General features: G+C 40.9%; 1 protein-coding gene across 1 annotated transcript in view; it reads right to left on the bottom strand.

Annotated features, from left to right (window-relative positions):
* Positions 1-235: 235 nt before the first annotated feature.
* LOC133390581 (sodium-coupled monocarboxylate transporter 1-like) overlaps positions 236-18,305 on the bottom strand; it is a 35,514-nt gene continuing 17,444 nt past the window's right edge. The window contains exons 7-15 of the mRNA XM_061639475.1: positions 17,612-17,741; positions 16,643-16,731; positions 15,897-16,009; positions 13,569-13,636; positions 9,180-9,266; positions 8,487-8,698; positions 6,453-6,556; positions 5,465-5,550; positions 236-1,427 (exon numbers count right to left, since the gene is read on the bottom strand). Coding sequence (XP_061495459.1) covers positions 1,296-1,427; positions 5,465-5,550; positions 6,453-6,556; positions 8,487-8,698; positions 9,180-9,266; positions 13,569-13,636; positions 15,897-16,009; positions 16,643-16,731; positions 17,612-17,741 — 1,021 coding nt within the window. The 3' untranslated portion in view covers positions 236-1,295. The remainder of the gene's footprint in view (positions 1,428-5,464; positions 5,551-6,452; positions 6,557-8,486; positions 8,699-9,179; positions 9,267-13,568; positions 13,637-15,896; positions 16,010-16,642; positions 16,732-17,611; positions 17,742-18,305) is intronic.

Genomic DNA, 18,305 nt, shown 5'->3' with positions numbered 1-18,305 from the left:
TGTCTGATGTCCCATGAGTACACGCTTTTTGTATCATCTACACATCATCCAAGTGGCAGCCTGAACTTTCATTCATCCAATTCAGATTTTCCTGATCCACAGTCTGCGGACATTTCCCACTACATGGGACATTTATGAGAATGTTTGGAATTATTTATATAGCAACTCCTCCAACATTATAAACATTGGCCTAACCAACAGAAATGGCCGTTTCTTGTAATGTACATCTGCAAAGTGACAATAAAAATATTTTATTTTCACATATTGTAATTACAGTGTTTGCCACTGAGCACTCAACATTTGACTGTTCTTATTCTGTGGAATTCCTTTGTATGTATTTCTTTGCCATCGGATTTTGTTTTTGTATTTTCTTTTATGTTTATTATGGCCACTTGCTGAAAAACAAACAAGAAAAAATACTATATACCTACTTTATTTGGCTACAAAATGTGGGGTATTGCAAGAGGTGTAATCTTTTGGAAGATGGGAGATATGATTGTGTAAACTGTGTCTGTGATACTAAACCACTTAGTAATGGACTGAGCATGGGCTAAACATTCTGAAAACCAATTGCAATTATGGCAGCAATCCTAAACACACTTACTAGGGAATAAGCTCTACTGAAGCTCTAGTGAACAAGTGGGACTTACTTCTGAGAAAACATTCATATAATTGCACAGTAAAAGAAAGTTATTTTCTATTGAACAGTAATTTCACTTAGCACCATCTCTCTAGGTCATTGCCATATGAGAATAAGGGAGGTTTGATTCAGGTTTCACTTTTACCTGTGTAGGAATAATCCACTGGAAAAATCATACAAGCAAGTAAAAAATCTTTATTACCTATAAGGTAAAATAAATGCAATCCTATGCATGTTTACTCAGATAAAAGTCCCCACTGCCACCACCAGTTACTAAGGCTTACTCCCAAGTAAGTATGTATAGGATTGCAGTCTGAAGCAGTGAAATGGTCAGGCCACAACTTAGTTCACTGTGTACTAATTGAGATAAATTTTAATTTCCAAATTTTGCTTCCTATGTTTTCTGAAATCAGGATATTAGATTACTCACTACTTGCTCATTTTTTTAGTTACATGTTGTCCAATTTATTGCCTCTTGGTATGATGATCTGAAGTTTAGGTTGGATTTGTCCAGAGTCCTGGATAGGATGAGCAAACAAGATGTCTCATAGGAATAGTGACAATTCTTTTGAGGGGGCATTAGATAAACTTTATCCTCCCTTTGTAAGTATAAATGTGAAGTAGCTGCCAAATTCAACAGAGTCCAAGAGGATTTTCATATATGAGCACTGTTGACTTTTCCATTACTGTCTGTAAAATTCATTTCAATATGATTGAAAGCTGGATTGTCAGTTCCTTCATCAGGCATAGTGAATGGCTTCCAGGTTAAAACTTTGACTTTCTCATCCTGAAAAAAAAAAATTACCATGAGAAATAATGTTTTATTTATGTGTGTAATGATCTATATACTGCACTTCAGCAATAATTCCAGGGTGATTTATGAAAACATAATAAAATACAGAAATCAAAATAAAACATAAATTACATGTTCAAATGCGAGCCTCCTTGCACTTCTCCATTCCACCTGCAGCATAGGAGGTGGAAAGGAGCAGCCAGGGAGGCTTGCAAAGTATATAGGGCTGCCAATGCCCATTGTGCTGTGGTTCCCAAGGTGCGAATCCTGTGCAATGGATTCTAACAAGTGGGCGGGACAATCCACCTGTCAACCAGGTGGTGCCTTAATGGTGTCATGTGATTGACAGGTAGATTGTCCCACCTACCTGACAAAGTTAGCCTGCGGGGTGGGGGCAGATACATATCTGGTCCCTGGGGCCAAAAATGTTCCACACCCCACACTATAAGGTCTGGATCTGAGTATGTCAAATAATGCCTTCTCCTGAATGAGCCCTTCTGCCCTGGGCATTAAGATCAGGAAATGAAGCCCTAGTTCAAGCACCATCAACTGTGAATTCTCAGCTGTACTCAAAAAGATGCATTGCTTTTTCTGTGGTATCCCGTTCTTGAGAACTCCATCCCCATGGTAGTTCAGCAGGCATACTCTTTCTTCTCATTTTGGAGTGGAGTGAAAACTTAACCTTTTTGTTCTTTTAGATATTTTACGTTCATTTTTCCTGCTGTATTCTCCGTTTCCATTGACCTACTATTGCTGCTATATAGTTAGGCTTCTTACCTGCTGGTTTTGGGATCTGTTGTTTTAAAGGCTTGAATTGTATTAGTTTTGAATTTATTTATTTATTTATTATCCCACCCCTTCCTCCCAGCAGGAGCCCGGGGTGGCAAACAAAAGCACTGAAAATACTTTAAAACATCATAAAAACAGACTTTAAAATACATTAAAACAAAACATATTTAAAACATTTTTTAAAAAGCTTTCAAGGTATCTTTAAAAAAAAGTTTAAAAACATACTGTTTTTTGTTTTTGTTTTTAAGTTTGAAAACATATTAAGAAGCAATTCCAACACAGACACAGACTGAGATAAGGTCTCAACTTAGAAGGCTTGTTGAAAGAGGAAGGTCTTCACTAGGTGCCGAAAAGATGGCGCCTGTCTAATATTTAGGGTAGGGAATTCCACAGGGTAGGTGCTGCCACACTAAAGGCCCGTTTCCTATGTTGTACAGAACAGACCTTCTGATAAGATGGTATCTGCAGGAGGCCCTCACCTGCAGAGCGCAGTGATTGGCTGGGTATATAAGGGATAAGACTGTCTTTCAGGTATCCTGGTCCCAAGCTGTATAGGGCTTTGTACATCAAAACTAGAACCTTGAACTTGGCCCTGCATTGTTTTAGTTCATTTCTTTTTATACTGTCTTGGGTGTCATTATGGCTGAATGGTGGTCTACAAATATTACAAAATCAACACCTCTTTAGCAAAGCAGAAGAATTGGGACCAATAGTACAAAAGCAAATTACTCCTATTTTTCAGAATACCATTTGTAAAAAAAGGTTATATTAAGGTCACTCAAGGATTCCATTATTAAAATATGTGACTACTAGAGAGGGCTCTTTCTCTGTATTTAAAAAAAACTCTATTACTGGATTACAGAGCAATCCAAATGATGGGGAGCCGGCAGAGGAGGAGCCGGCGGAAACCCACGGGATCTTCCTCCTGCTTGGGAGCCGCAAGCCTGGCTGAACACAGGCTCTGTTGGGAGCTGCACGTTTCAGCTGGCCAGGAAGCGCCAGCTCCCATGAACAGGCCTCCTGGGGAGTAAATGCTACCCACAAGCCACCATGGAAATTACTGTGCCAGCCTTTTGGCTGGCAGAGATACCAGGCAGATCAGGAGCCTACCTGCGGAGCCGGGCGTCCGCAGCATCCAACTCCTTCCAGCCTGTTGGAAAGGTGAGTTGGATTGCGCCCATAGACAAGAGTTGAAAGTACAGGTGATTTATTTACAATAGAAAGCTTACACAAAAATAGCTGTTAGCAAAGCTCCAAGGGATTATCATTCTTCAGCAGTACTTTTTGTACTATAATATAATTTCAAGATACCTTTATTACTAATGAAAGAATATTCTCTGTACAACACTGCCACAGCTTTTACAAGTATACATATTTGGACTCGGGGAATGGTGTGGGAGCATCAAAGTCCTGCCTGCAGCGTTGAAACTAATGATGGTTTGATACTTATCAGTCCCTTTCGTGGGAAACCACAAGAGATCTGAATTGCCACATAATGTGAATGGTAGTTATACCTAACAGAGATCCCTACAGGCTGTTTTTCAATGTAAACCCTGAAGAAGGCCTTTAAATAATAATTGGCTGAAATATGCTGGGCTATTTTGAAAATCCACATTTTTTCAGCATCTTGGGACACATTCTGTTTTGTTTTTGATTCGCAGGTTTCTCAAATAATATTTACTAGCTAAACTATGGCTGCATTCTTATGGTTCCTGGGAGGGTATCCTGGGAGCCACAGAATTCTTTGGAACTCCCTCTCTGAGGGCAAAGACAGATTATCCTCAAAGAGGGAGATATGAGTTCGCATGGGAAGGGCTATAGCTCAGTGGCAGAGCATCTGCCTTGCATGCAAAAGGTCCCAGGTTCAATCTACAGCATCTCCAAGTAGGGTTGGGAGGTATTCCCTGCCTGGAACCCAGGAGAGCCACTGCCAGTCAGTGTAGATAATACTGAGCCAGATGGACGAATGATCTGAATCAGTTTAAGGCAGCTTCCTATGTTCCTATACCTCCTCCATGTGGCTGTGGATAGGTCTGCAGCCAATACCCCCTCCGCTACTCCAACATCAGAGCTGTGATGTGAGAGGGCAAAAATAGGTCATCTTGAGGGCATGCCAAGAGAGACTGTAGCTGTGCGAGGTCCAAAGCCCTCCCATTCCCGACATGCCCTTAGAATGGGGAACAAACTGGCATAGTTTATTTCCCTTCCATCAATGAATAGTATCAAGGGGAAGCAGGGCAGGCTCCAGGCATGCCGGGGGCCCTTGGGCACCAGCTTGCTCCAGGCCCCAGCATGCATGCCCCATCTACCTATCTCTGTCTTTTGTGGCTGTGCGCGCTGGGCTGCCATAAACCAAGATGACGTCTGAGGTTTCCCTAAGGGGCTGAAGCCTCCACCACCATCTTGGTTGATGACACACATGTGTGCTACACGCACCTATCCCTGCAATCAACCAAGATGGCAGCAGGAGCATCAGCACCTTAGGAAAACCTCGGCTGCCATCTTGGTTAATGGCAGCCCAGTGTGCGCAGCCACAAAGATAGGAGAGACAGGTAGGTGGAGCCAGTGAATGGGCAGGAGGCTGGGAAACTCTCCCCCTGCTATCCATAGCAGTACCCTGACACGGATCGTGGAATGGGAGCACTACTACTCCTCCACCTTATCATGGGGCCCCTGAGGGATCCCTGTGGCCCCAGGGGCCCTTGGCCAAGGCCCAACCTGGCCCTGATGGGAGGGAAGGTGATTGGGAAGGACCATACTGTTTTGCATGCAAAAGGTCCCCAATTCAATCCCTGTTGTCTCCAGGTAGGGCTGGGAAAGACCCCTGCCTGATACCCCAGAGAGCCACTTCCTATTAGTGTTGACAGTTCTGAGCTAGAGGGACCAGTGGTCAGGCTAGGTATAAGGCAGTTACCTATTTTTCTACCTTCCACTCACGGGTGTGAGTTGCAATGTAGAGTACTCTTGGTTCAGGGTTCCAGCTAGGCAACCACCCATGTCTTCTTTCAGGATAATCCATTTCCCCTCCTTCCACCCCACTCATGCTTTTAATGGAGTTCATTAATTCATGAGGGCAATCATCTTTCCACCTTAATAATGCGACTGGGAACAATGTTAACCTCTAAAGAAAGTCCCCAAATATCCCTCCCTACTTGCTAGGAAAAAATGTACATCCTAATATATTTGGATCTCCTACTGCCCAGAAGGAATCCAAGAAGAATAAAATGCAAAAGTAGACTTACTTGTTTAGGGTTCAAAAATGAGAAGTTAGACAAAAAATCCTCTTTGGTGAGCATGAATTTCCGATCCACATTCTGCCGTAATCCTCCTGAAAAATATCCATTCAGTTAGTCAAAGGCTCAAAGCTCATCCAAAGCATATATTTACAGGTTATTACAAATAGCATGCATGGGGAGAACCATGTGTGCTGCCTTGAACTCCTTGGAGGAAAGGTGGGATAGAAATGAAATAAATAATGAATAAAATTTATATTGTTCTTGTTGAAAACAAACATACTTTCATGTTCTGCTTAAGATGGAGACATCCAAGGTAGCTAATATCAATAAAACAGTAATTTAAAAAGTTAAAAACACAAACAAAGGTAACACAAAACAATACCATAATGGATTAGGCAGGAAACAAAAGTAAAGGCTGAAACAAAAAGGTGTGTCCTCTACCAGCCTGCTTGGTTGCTATGCTAGCCACAGAGGAAAGAAACATCCATCTGCAACCCCTACGGAAGCACAGCAAGTTGGAAAAAGAGGGATGAGGTGATCCATCCCAGCTTTATCAGTCTGCTTGGTAGGCTTTTTTAAAAGAAAGACTAGCTGCAGGAACTAAACGTTTGCATTTCTAGGCTTCCCTTCCTCCATGGCCAGTATGGAGATTCATAAATGTCTTTGCAGACTAATAACATCTGTGGATTTATTTACCAGGCTGCCTTAAAGGTAATAACCAGCACTTTGGATTGAACCTAGAAAAGATCCAGAAGCGAGTGAAATGCCAGCTAAGGAACTATTCCAGAAGATGGAACAAATCGAGCTACTGACTATCCTTCAAATCAGAAAAATTTATTAATTTTAAGGAGAATCTAAGAAAGAAAACACTATTCAAAACAGAAAGTGTAATGGTTAAAATCCAGATACTACTGTGCAAATTGAGATGTGAGAATTCAGTTTGCTTTAGAAAAGACTATTTACTTCAACAAAATAAAAAACGAGGAGTAAGTACCTGTCAAAAGGCTGGCTACTATTCCTACAGCAATTGTGACCAGGGTTCCAAGTGTGCTAAAGTACAGGTAGGATAAGGAATACCAATAATCTGCAAGGATAGGTCTGGAGGGGAAAACAGATATATAAATGTTACTATTTTTCTATAATGCATGGAAAGACTGACAATGGAAACTAATATGCATTACTTATTTTATTTAAATACCATTGTTAAGAGGTTTTCAAACCAGTAATAAAATTACAAATAAAGCATAAAGAACATCAACAATATCCAGTAATCAACACCAGGCCCTAAGAGAGTGGGCAGCCAGGTCAGATACTGGCCTGAGGGCACAGGAGCTCACAGGGGCCCCTCACCACCACCAGCGCCGGGTCTGGTCACTTCCTCCTGCTGCGGTGGGAGCCTGCCGGCATCACTACAGCTGCTACCACCTCCTCCTCAGTGCTTGCCAATCCCTTCAGCAGCTGGAGGTTCTAGGTGCTCTACCACAAGCCCTTCCAAAAGAACTGCTGCCAGAAGCATGTTGGGCCCTGCCCCCTCAGAGCTGGTGGTGGTGGCAGCCCTGGCAGGCCCCCACAGCAACAAAGATCAGTAGCGGCAGGAGGTGGTGGTGAGGGACCCAATATTCCCAAAGGCCCCCAGAAACATGGAACCAGCCCTGAACAAAACTAAACAGCTACAGAAAGACTTCAGTCAAACACCTAGCCTAAAAAAAATCTTGCAGCCCTTGCCAAAAATACACAAAGAAATAACTGTCCTAACTTACTGGAGAGAGATTCCACAGATTTGGAGAGGCTATTGTTGATCTTTGTATCTCCCATTAAGATAGCACAGGCAATAAAGCATGCTGCCTAGATCTCAACAGGTGAGTCGGCTCAGATGGGGAAAGATGTTCTTGAGGTATGAGAGTCCCAGGCTGGCCAAGTCTATAAAGTTTAAAATTTTAAGCTGTATTGGGCCTGGAAACAAATGGGTAACCAGTACAGCTGGAATAGAACAGGATCAATGTGACTGCATTTTCCAGCACCTGGAAAAAGGCCCACAGCATGATTTAGATTACGCCAGATTATTACTCTGGCCTCTTTTGTAATGCTCATCTTTTAGAGGGCTGGGGTAGCATTTGTTCTTTTTATTGTATTGTTGGATGAGCACTTCAGATAATTTACTGCATTTTTGTTTTTCCTTTCCGGCTTTTATTTTTTGATGTTTGTTATTAATTTTATTGTATTGAAAGTCGCTTTGAGACTTTTTTATATAAATCAACAAATAAATGACATAGCAATAATCCTCAAGGGCAGCCTCACATAGAGCGTACTGCAGTAACCATGTCACGGGCAGAGCAGTCCTATTTGGAGGAGGCTGGTGTACGTTAAGCCAGCGCAAGGGAAGGCAGTGTAAGGATCTGCCACATCCTAAGCCCCCAGGGGGGAGCATGCAGACTGAGCCAGCAGAGCTCAATGGATGGAAAATAAATGCATGTTTCCTTATGCCACCCTTTTTTCTGGCATATCACGTGCTGGGACTGGGAGCCACAGTACCACACTGAACATGCTCAGGATGTGGTGTTAAGTCCCCCTCCCCTCAATTCCACCCTGACACACCCCAGAAATGCCCCTTTTGTGGACCTTCCAACCACTTCACTTGTACTGGTGTCGGCTGAGGCAGCAGGGCCCTGGCTGCCCCTGGGTGGAGGACTGTCTGAGGCTTATGCCCTTTGCCACCTTGCTTGTGAATTTAAGCATATGGTTCCATCTAAATAGGGTTCCCTTAAGGTTTACATATATGAGACATCAGCATTAATAATATGTGGAAACAAATACTTAGCATTTTATCTATTGACATGATTTGCAAAACAAATCCCTCATCCACCATCTCTCAATAATGCAAACAGAAAAAACTACTAATTTGACTGTGTTGCGCTCAGTTATAATTGGGCAAAGCATCTTAACATCTGTCATCAAAGAAGAATGACTTTGCATCCACTGCCTTAGATTTGATAGCTGTAGGATGGTATTTGACAGATCTGCTATGTACCTCTCAGTAGCTTGCATTTTCAAGGAAGTTGTTAATTCTGGCGGCTCTGTTGAGGCAGTCCAATATTCTTCTGTGCCTGGATTGCTTATGTTACAGCCTATAGTCGAAAGATTTAATGGCATGGTAGAATGGGAAAGCGGATGGTAAATCTGAGCTCCAATTCCAACCCAAAGGGAAGCAGTAAATCCACCAATGAGGCCTACAAATGAACCCTATAAAACAGAAAGTTTGATCATGTTCAAACTTTACCGAAAAGGAAACAATGGAAGAAATAAAGATAACCCACATTCTCTCCTATGTCCCACTGCAGTTTCTAAACACGGGAAAAAATATTCTTGAGGCCAAACTTCACATTCTGTTAGTCACAACATGTTGGGGGAGGGCCTTGCTTGGTGGTAGAGCAATTGCCTTGCATGCAGAAAGTCCCAGGTTCAGTCCCCAGCATCTCCAGGTAGGGCTGGGAGGGACTCCTGTCTGAAACCCTGGAGAGCTGCTGCCAGTCATTGTAAACCAGGGGTTCTCAAACTGGATTCGGTGAGCTTTGTCCACATATTCATACTGATTTTTAACTGTGTTTTTAATTGTTTCTTTTATTTCTTATATTGCATTTTATTTATTAGTTTGAATTCTCTTTGAATAAAAGTACAATAGGCTGCTCCTCTGCCATAAGTAAAATATAGAATAGGTACTCACCACAGGATTGGCAAAGGGGCATAGGACGCCCAAAGAAAAAAGTCCCAAGAGAGGTCCACCAATCATGCCAAATATACTGAGAGCTGCCTAAGGAAAGAGTAAAACTACAGATTCAGAAAGACCAATCCTCATAAACAGTGCTGAACATTAACAAAACCCATTGTTTAGCTTTACTCATCCCTGTAGCCAGGGTGTGGTAAATGGGTACACTTCCCCCACCCAGAGCTATGCTTCGTCATTGTCCCCGGAATTTGGGGGGGAAATTGTATTTTTAATTGTATTTAATTAAGTAGCAATTTAAGAATAGGAGCCTCTGAAAAATTCAGTGAATGAGGCAGAGTCGGAGTGCACAGCAAAAGCCTCATCTGGAAGAGCCACATAATGCCTGCTCACTCTCCCTGAGGGTGAATTATCTGTTATACCAATCACCCTATAATTACTTAAGTGATCCTTTAAAAATCCTGTCTGTGTAGTAACATAACTCTGGAAGAGTTAAATATTAGAACTTTGTATTATGGACTAGAGTTAGAGTCCATCCCTTGAGCTTTCCTTTGTTTTGTTTTTCAGTTTCAGTTGTGTTCTCTACCCAGACAGTGATAAAGAAGCATCTTGTTTGCCTGCATTAAGAAATAAGAGTTTGTTTATTCTGCAGTTATTATGATGAGCAGGATTGGGTGCTTATTGCTAAAGAGTGAAACAAAAATGTAACAATGTGATCTCAGTGTAGCGGGTGCTTTAAAAGAGTAAAGTGTAAATAGTAAATACTATTTTTTTTCTTGAGAACTTGATGGCAAAGGATGAAAACAGTCCTAGAATAATAAAAGTACTGCTATGCACACTACAGTTACCTAGCTGGCCGCCACCTAAGCTGTAACTCAGGCCTAATTTTTTTATTTTCCTAATGGGTGCAGCTAAGCATAAGGCCTTTTCAGGGTTTCTGAGCAGAAAAATCAACCCAGCTGCCAGTAAATCAAATTCCAACTGCTTTCCACAATCAGTTTCCAATTGCTTAGTTAATCCTTTATATAGAAACCATTTAAAAAGTTTTCTCTTGATTGTCCAACTGGAAGAAAAATCTAAGGGGTCAGGAATAAGACTAGAAGGAAGGACCCCCAAAGAGGAGTTAACACACCCTAAAGTATTTATTTTCTCTTGGCCATTCCCTAAACTTCTGGTATGGACAAGTTTGTTTTTCAGGTGGAATTTAAAAATTAGATGCCTACGCCAGCATCAAAGCCAAGCTCAAGAACTCACTGTCATTACAAAAGTAGTCCTGTTCATGAAGAGTCAGAATACGAAACAGACCACAGGTAAAAGAGAACAGTAGCTATAGGCAAAGTCAAGCTTTTGAGTCTGATATTCCTAGGGATCTCTCAAAAAAGGGACAGTGCAACTTCTTAGTTACAGCATAAACTATTGTGTTTGTTTTACACCATTTGGTATCCCCTTGTTCACTGTGTCCTTCACATCCTTTTTTCTTTGAGATATGCTAGTCATTTGGTGTTCCTACTGCATTTTCTGTTAACTTGACCTTTACATAGCCAATTATGTAAGTTAACACACTCTCTGCATGGAGGAGTGAAGAGGAAGGTCCCTGTCTTTCTATTCCACTGGCCTGGCCCTCAATTCTCTCAACCAGTGGAGAAGGAGTAATGTCTAGTGCTATGTACCTCCTCCTCCCTCCAAAAAAATGCCACACCTGGAAATGTGGCTGTCCCACCTAACAAGAAAGGCTAGGTACAGGGCTGGGCCTTCACTGGAACCACACTCCAGCCACTCTAAATATATACTACCAGTACCACTGACTTATACAAGTGATAGCAAGCAGGTGAAGCATTGCTTTAAGAACAACAAAAGATTTATGTAACTTTAAAGTTGACAATAAGGACACTGAACTTGTCAAGGATTATCAATACCTTGGCACAGTCATTATCCAAAATGGAGACAATAGTCAAGAAATCAGAAGAAGGCTAGGACTGGGGAGGGTAGCTATGAGAGAACTAGAAAAGGTCCTCAAATGCAAAGATGTATCACTGAACACCAAAGTCAGGAACATTCAGACCATGGTATTCCCCATCTCTAGGTATGGATGTGAAAGTTGGACAGTGAAAAAAGCAGATAAGAGAAAAATCAACTCATTCGAAATGTGGTGTTGGAGGAGAGCTTTGCGCCATACCATGGACTGTGAAAAAGACAAATAATTGGTTGTTAGAACAAATTAAACCAGGACTGTCACTAGAAGCTAAAATGATGAAACTGAGGTTATCATACTTTGGTCACATCATGAGAAGACATGATTCACTAGAAAAGGCAATGATGCTGGGAAAAACAGAAGGGAGTAGAAAAAGAGGAAGACCAAAGAAGAGATGGATTGATTCCATAAAAGAAGCCACAGACCTGAACTTACAAGATCTGAACAGGGTGGTTCACGACAGAAGCTATTGGAGGTCACCAATTCATAGGGTCACCATAAGTTGTAATCGACTTGAAGGCACATAACAACAACAAAATTGATAACAGAGAAATGGCAGGGAAAAGTGAGCCTTATCCATCATTTCTTTAACTTGCCCACCCCAAATGGCCTTTTGCCCTAAACAATCAAAATAAGACGCACTTTAATACTCATGGGGGCAAAAGCCATTTAAGGAGCATAGGAAATGGAACAGGGAAATGCCAGGTGGCAAAAGCATTCTTGCTAAGTGCCCCTTCATCTCTTGTCTGCTATAAATTGCGTCCTCCGAAAACAGTGGTTTTTTTAAGTCAGTGGACTAGTTAGTTTGGTCCTAAGTTGTAAGTATGTCCACACTGATTTCCATTAGTGTCGTTCAGAACACTAACTACAGTACATTAACATAATTTAAACCCATACATTTTGATGCATTGATTGATTAGCTTGAAATAAAAAGTGTGATCAAGATTGAATATAAGTCTGTAGTCTTAAACAATTTAGCTGCAGTCCTTATATTACTTAATCTAATCTAAGACTATTGCTGTGTGGGGTGGTGCCCTTGAAAGCTGCTGGGGCTGCTATGAGGTCACAGGGGCATGGCCAACAAGGTTATGGGGCATGGTCAAGGTCAGATTTTCTTCCTATCCTCCTGCATTGAAAGTTTCTGTGGATGATTAAACACTGCAGTTTTACAAATAGAACCTAAATAAACTGAAAAGTGCCCTACCTTGATTTAGAAGGGGTCCACAAAAGACAATCAAATTATTGATAAAACAAAATGAGCATGTATGTATAAACGCAATAGTTAGAGCACTGGACTAGGATCTGGAAGATCCCCACTCATCCATGAACAACACTAGAAACTCTTACAACAACTCTCTCCTTCTGCCTGCCTACACACACACACACACAGAGAGAGAGAAAAAGACAACACAGAGGCCACTCCTTTCTTTCAAACTGGTTAGATGCAAAGTATCAATCACACACACACACACACACAGAGCGATCCATTTGAGTCCTGCTTTTCCCTCTTCCTTCTCTCCCTTCCCCACCAATAGTCAGCAAAAGGCCCACCAGGGCCAAGGCCTACGTACCCCCGCCACTGCCCTCCTCCTCCCTCTCTGCCGCAAAAGGCCCATCAGGACCAAGGCATACCCCCACGTGCCACTCTGTGGTTTTTTGCCTTGCTCCCCATACAGCAACATACACCCACCCACCGACTCTGCACAATCAAATAGTGAACTGAACTCACACAGAAGTTTTGCTGCTGCTTTCAAACGCTGGCTGCAGAAAAAGAATTGTGCTTCCTGTTGCTTTAAGGCTGCAACTTGCAAAAGCAAGGGAACAGCAATGCAAACTCAAAGAGGAGCCAATGCAGATTGCAAATGCATGCACCTGATTGGCTTAGGTTGAAATGCATTGGGGAGGCTCTTCATTGTTCTGCCCTATTGCTATGGAACTTCCAATGCATTTCTGAGGGATTCCTCTTGATTGGTTAGAGCTTAATTTATAAGAAATAAAATCAAAATTGAGATCCTAGAGGTGCTGAGGCCCCTCCCTAAGCCACTCCTACTAGAATTTTAACCCTGGAGACAGGGGTGGGACCATAGCAATTATTATGATTGGCTGTGCTATCCAGAGATGATTGGCCAGAACAGAAGATGGACAGAAACAAGTCCAGAGTGTCTCTAAATGTGAGGTACTGTGTTGAATATGAATGTTGTAAGGAACAGAGAAGGGACTGGACTATAGGGTTGGAGGTTTAGGGTGGTTAGGATGGGCAGTGCCCCACCTGCCCTTTATGAGGAGCCTCCACTGGACTATTGTCAAAGTAAGAAGTTTGGAGTACAAAGAATACACTCACATCTGCTAGAGTGAGAACTGATTGTTCTGTTCTCACAGGCAATTTAACATGAACTGAAAAATTATTAAACTCCTACCTGCAACAAACCTCCTAGAAGTGATGCCAAGGCAGCCATAGCAATGCACACTCCACCATAAAATAGACCTAAATGAGTGATATGCACAGACATGTAAAATCACACTTTTAGAATTCTGTGTCTAAAATTCACAAACAGCACTGTTAATTTATTGTGAACTCATTAAAAAGTATAGAAGGGCTACACAGGATTTATAGACTGTTAGTTGCAGGTTTTGCCATGTAGGTTTTGTTTCACTCTCTCTTCATAACAAATCAAACCCTTTGGCAGCTAGGATTGTGTTTAGGAATAACCAAAATCAACAGAAGGTCTTGTTATTGTTTGCCTCAAGAGAGAATGACATAAATAAAACATTTCAAACCCTACAAAATTATATCATTGAAGACTAGTGTAGAAACACTAGTCTTTACAAAGTCAAATGCATGATTAGCAATTCAGGAGAGTACAAAGCACACACAAAAAAAATTCCTCATCTAATTATCTAAGAAGATTGCTTTGTATGAATGAGCTTGCTTTTCTCTTCACAGAATATATAAGCTGTATGATCCTTTCATGATGTCCACCATGCACACAGCTATAACTTACAGTTAGGGAGTGTCACCCACACAGTAATCCTAGAGTGAGAGACACTAGTAATTTATGTTAAGCTGGGGTTCAGCTATATGAGCCACTGTTCCCAATGGAAACATGCAACAGCATTCAGGGATATCAGAGTTTTAGGAATATTAGATATAAACCTGGTGTACTAATACTGCCTATACATGTCACATCCATATTGTACTCCATGGCCCGTTAAGATCTCCTGTTGTTCTTGTCATTATCATTATTATTATCAGTAGTAATCGTACGGTTGCTATCTGTGTTATTAATTTAGTGCCCATCAATGGCCGTGAAGCTGTACGGAATACAAGAGGTCAGGTCTGTGCCCCCAAATCTAAAATTTAACCTGGGAAACAACATAGGAAGCGGTGGGAAAGGAATCCAGGGGTACATAGGGAAACAGTATGAAATTACTTCACTTGTATATGCTTAGGCTTAGTTGTAGTGAGATACAGTGTCTAGGAGTGTAATATAGATGAAAAACCTAAATATAGTTGAATAAACTATAGCTGAGTATATATAAACTAACAGAGCAATCCTATGTGGGGGAGATTCTGTGGAGGAGAAACCATCATATCCATTTTCCTGCTTGCTTGCTGTGGGCAGGATGGGAGGTTGGAGGATTTTATCTCCCATTGGCTCCAAAAATTTAGTAACCCTAAGGATGGTGTAGTTTGGGCAAATTTTATGGTTGTTCCAAGGGAATAAGAGGGCTTTGAGTCCTGCAGATCCATAGCCACTTCAACATGCCCCTGGAACACTGTGCTTTGTCTCACCAGTCACCACCACTTAAGTAACACCAGTGGCAGGGAGTCTATGCCAGCCTTTATTGGCATGAGTGTTATCCCACCAACAGACCTCATTTTTGCTGACAGCAAAATGGTCTGCTCTCTAACACCCTTCATATGCTCTTACCCCATTGAATAAAATGGTGCTTACTAGGGATGGGTGAGAATTTCAATTCAGTTTGAATTTCAAGCCGAATTTATCAAATTGTCACTTTCCAAAATGTGTTTTATGAGGAGACATTCACACTAAAATGTTGGAGAATTTTCATTATGATTTTTTTAAAATCACATATTGCTGCAGAAATGTGGAGAACTGAATTAAAGATTATAAAAATGAGAAACTGAGAGAACTGAAACTGAAAGATCTTTCCATCCCTACTTCTGAGTAAATATGGATAGGACTGAACTTCAAATTACACCCTGAGACTGAAATTTAGCATTGAATATCTGCTTACAAGGCCTGTTTAATTAATTTCTGATAAGCCAACTGTACTGAACAGAAAACACAAATTGATTTGTGTAGCTGCTTAACAGCAGGAAGCAGGAGAATTCCATAAGACAGATAGTGTATCAGTTGCTATAGAACAGATGTGGGAAATATTTGGTCCACCAGATGTTGCTGAGCTACAACTCCCATCAGACCCTGCAAACATGGCAAATGGCAAGGGATTATGGAAGTTGTAGTTCAGCAACATCTGGCAAGCCAAAGAGTCTCCACTCCTGATATAGAACAACTTTGATTATTCTAATAGGTCATTTAAATAAATTCTTTAAATTATGTTTAAAAGTTATAACTTATGTATAAAGGCTCATTGGAGTAATACGGTTTCAACTCTATTAACATTAATTGAATTTATCAAGATACACATTAAGTATATGTGAGATAAAAATGAAGACTTGGCTCCTTAACCTAAAATAAATTGAAAATATATAAACTTACTCATCCCCTTAGAAATCCAAGACAATTTTCTTTCAGTGAGTGATTTGAAGTAAGGTTTAATGAGGTCCTCTACAGTCACAGCAGCTAAAGCATTGATGCTAGAGGACACTGTACTAAGGAAGATGAAATATATTGCATTTTAATTTTGTATTTACTCAGATGGGTATTTCACTAGTGCATTAATAACTAGGATAGTAATAAGTTGTTAGGAGAAAGGCTATAATCTATAAACTTTTGATTTGAAGCAAAGTAGTTTCTCAGTAGTATCATACATTTCAGTGGAATCTCAGTGAGACAACTCTATATTTGCTAAATAGGCAAGACAGTTTTATTTCTCTATAAAATCTTATCTATTTGATTTTTCTCTCTATTAACAGCAACAGTTCAGAACTAACATATCCTCAGTGCTTGTATTCACAGTGATTAAAATATACTCTCACCAACTGAAATTGGCTCCCATCAATTTACCCTATGTTTACAAGTATATATTTACATGGAGAAAGTCCCATTAAGTTCAGTGGGCCTTACGGCCAAGTACAAAGGAGTACAGCCTAACAGTGCAATCCTATACATACCTACTCAGAGGTAAGCCCCACTGAGTTCAATGGGACTTATTCCTAGGGAAATGGATATAAGATTGCTGCCCAAATTTATTAATCTACTGATTACATTTATAAAGGCTGCTGTAATCATTTGGATTCATTAACAACATATTTTTCTCTCCAGTGGATTCAGGATTAAGTTACCTTAATGTTCCGCTGTAAGCACTAGCCACAAAAAGCCCTGGCAAGCCTGGAAAATCTTGCAGAATATCCAATACCAAATATGGCATGAGCTGAAAAAAAATCCAATATAAATAATATCCTTTTATTATCTTCCTTTTATTTATTTCATTATCATTCTTTCATTATCTTCATTCTTCATCATTTCTCTGTGCTTAAATATATATACATTTGTAACACTAAGTTTCTAAATATGTTGAAAGATATATTTAAAAACCCTTTTTTCCAGCACAAGAAATTCAAGATACAAGATTTGCATTAGAACCTAAATTTCATTCATTTATTGAATTGTGCAAGATACTTTGAGAATACTGGCTCCAAATATTTAATGTTATTCTTTCTTCAGGGCCACCCTACCATTAGCTGGAGTGAGGCAACTGCCTCAGCTAGCAAATGATGGCAAGCAGCAGTACACACACACCCAGCCATTCCTCCTGGGCCCCCTAGCCATTCCCCTCTCTTGGAAATAAGAAGAGCCTGCTGGATCAGGCCAGTGGCCCATCTAGCCCAGCATCCTGTGCTCCCAGTGGCCAACCAGATGGCTATGGGAAGCATGCAAGCAAGACCTGAGCACAACAGCACTCTCTACTCCTGTGGTTTCCAGCAACTAGTATACTCTGTGTGCCACGGACCTAAACTGACCTGCTGTCCTTGGTGCACTGGACAATGCTATCCCATTGCTATTGTTGAAGTAAGATTCACCTGCCAATTTCATCAGTTTCTGTACTTGGAATGGAGGCAAGGATGACATCTCCTTTGCCTCAGGCAGCAAAATGTGTTGGCTAGCCCTGCCCTTCCTTAATTGTTCTTTCCAAGGTTTATCTTGTGATTTCACCTAGTGAATCCATGTAGTCAACATCACATCTCATTGTCAAACCTAATATTACATTTCTAGTTCTCTTCTATATGTATTAGAAATGGTTAATACTAAACCTGGTCTGGTGCTGATACACATTTTGCTGTCCAAGGGTCACAGTCCTTATAAATGGAGTACATTGCTAATCCACACAACACGGCACATGCAAGAATTGCCCATAGTCCCAATAGGTTTATATAAAGAGATCTATAAGGAAATAACAACAACTTTTTTTCATCTTGGGAAGTGTGTGGTAAATCACCGTTGTAGCACTATGTAATTATGTGTTGCACTGTACCTGTATTCATTTCCTCTTTGGCAGCGAAAGAAAAGATAATCTTAATTAGACAAGAATGTACTTGTTTATTTGGGTAAAAAAGACAAGGAAAATCTTCTAGTATTCAGTTATGTGTGTGTTTGTGTACATGTGGCTAAAACAAGTTGTTACATGCCTCCTGTCTATAAGGTCTCACTCTGGTATCACTGCATGTTCACAGATATATTGGCTTTAATTCAAAGAACAGGCCTTTCCATTCCCTTTCTTCCTATGTCAGTCTCCTGGTGTCCACCCCAGAAAAGCTTCTCATGAGGATCAGGATACCCTGGGACAATGTGAGACATGACGCAAGGGGCTACAGAAGGCATTGGGAATCAGTGGTAATTGGGGAAGAGGCACCTTCCATTCATGCAAGAACACCTTTGGGTCCAAGCCTCTGTTTATTGAGCTTCACCTTTGGAAATCCCATTCCGCCTTGCTCTGGTTTCTGAGCA

Source organism: Rhineura floridana, chromosome 8, assembly GCF_030035675.1.
Source record: "Rhineura floridana isolate rRhiFlo1 chromosome 8, rRhiFlo1.hap2, whole genome shotgun sequence".
Lineage (NCBI taxonomy): Eukaryota > Metazoa > Chordata > Lepidosauria > Squamata > Rhineuridae > Rhineura > Rhineura floridana.
Note: the sequence above shows the minus strand (reverse complement) of the source record. Positions and strands in the feature narration are given on the sequence as shown.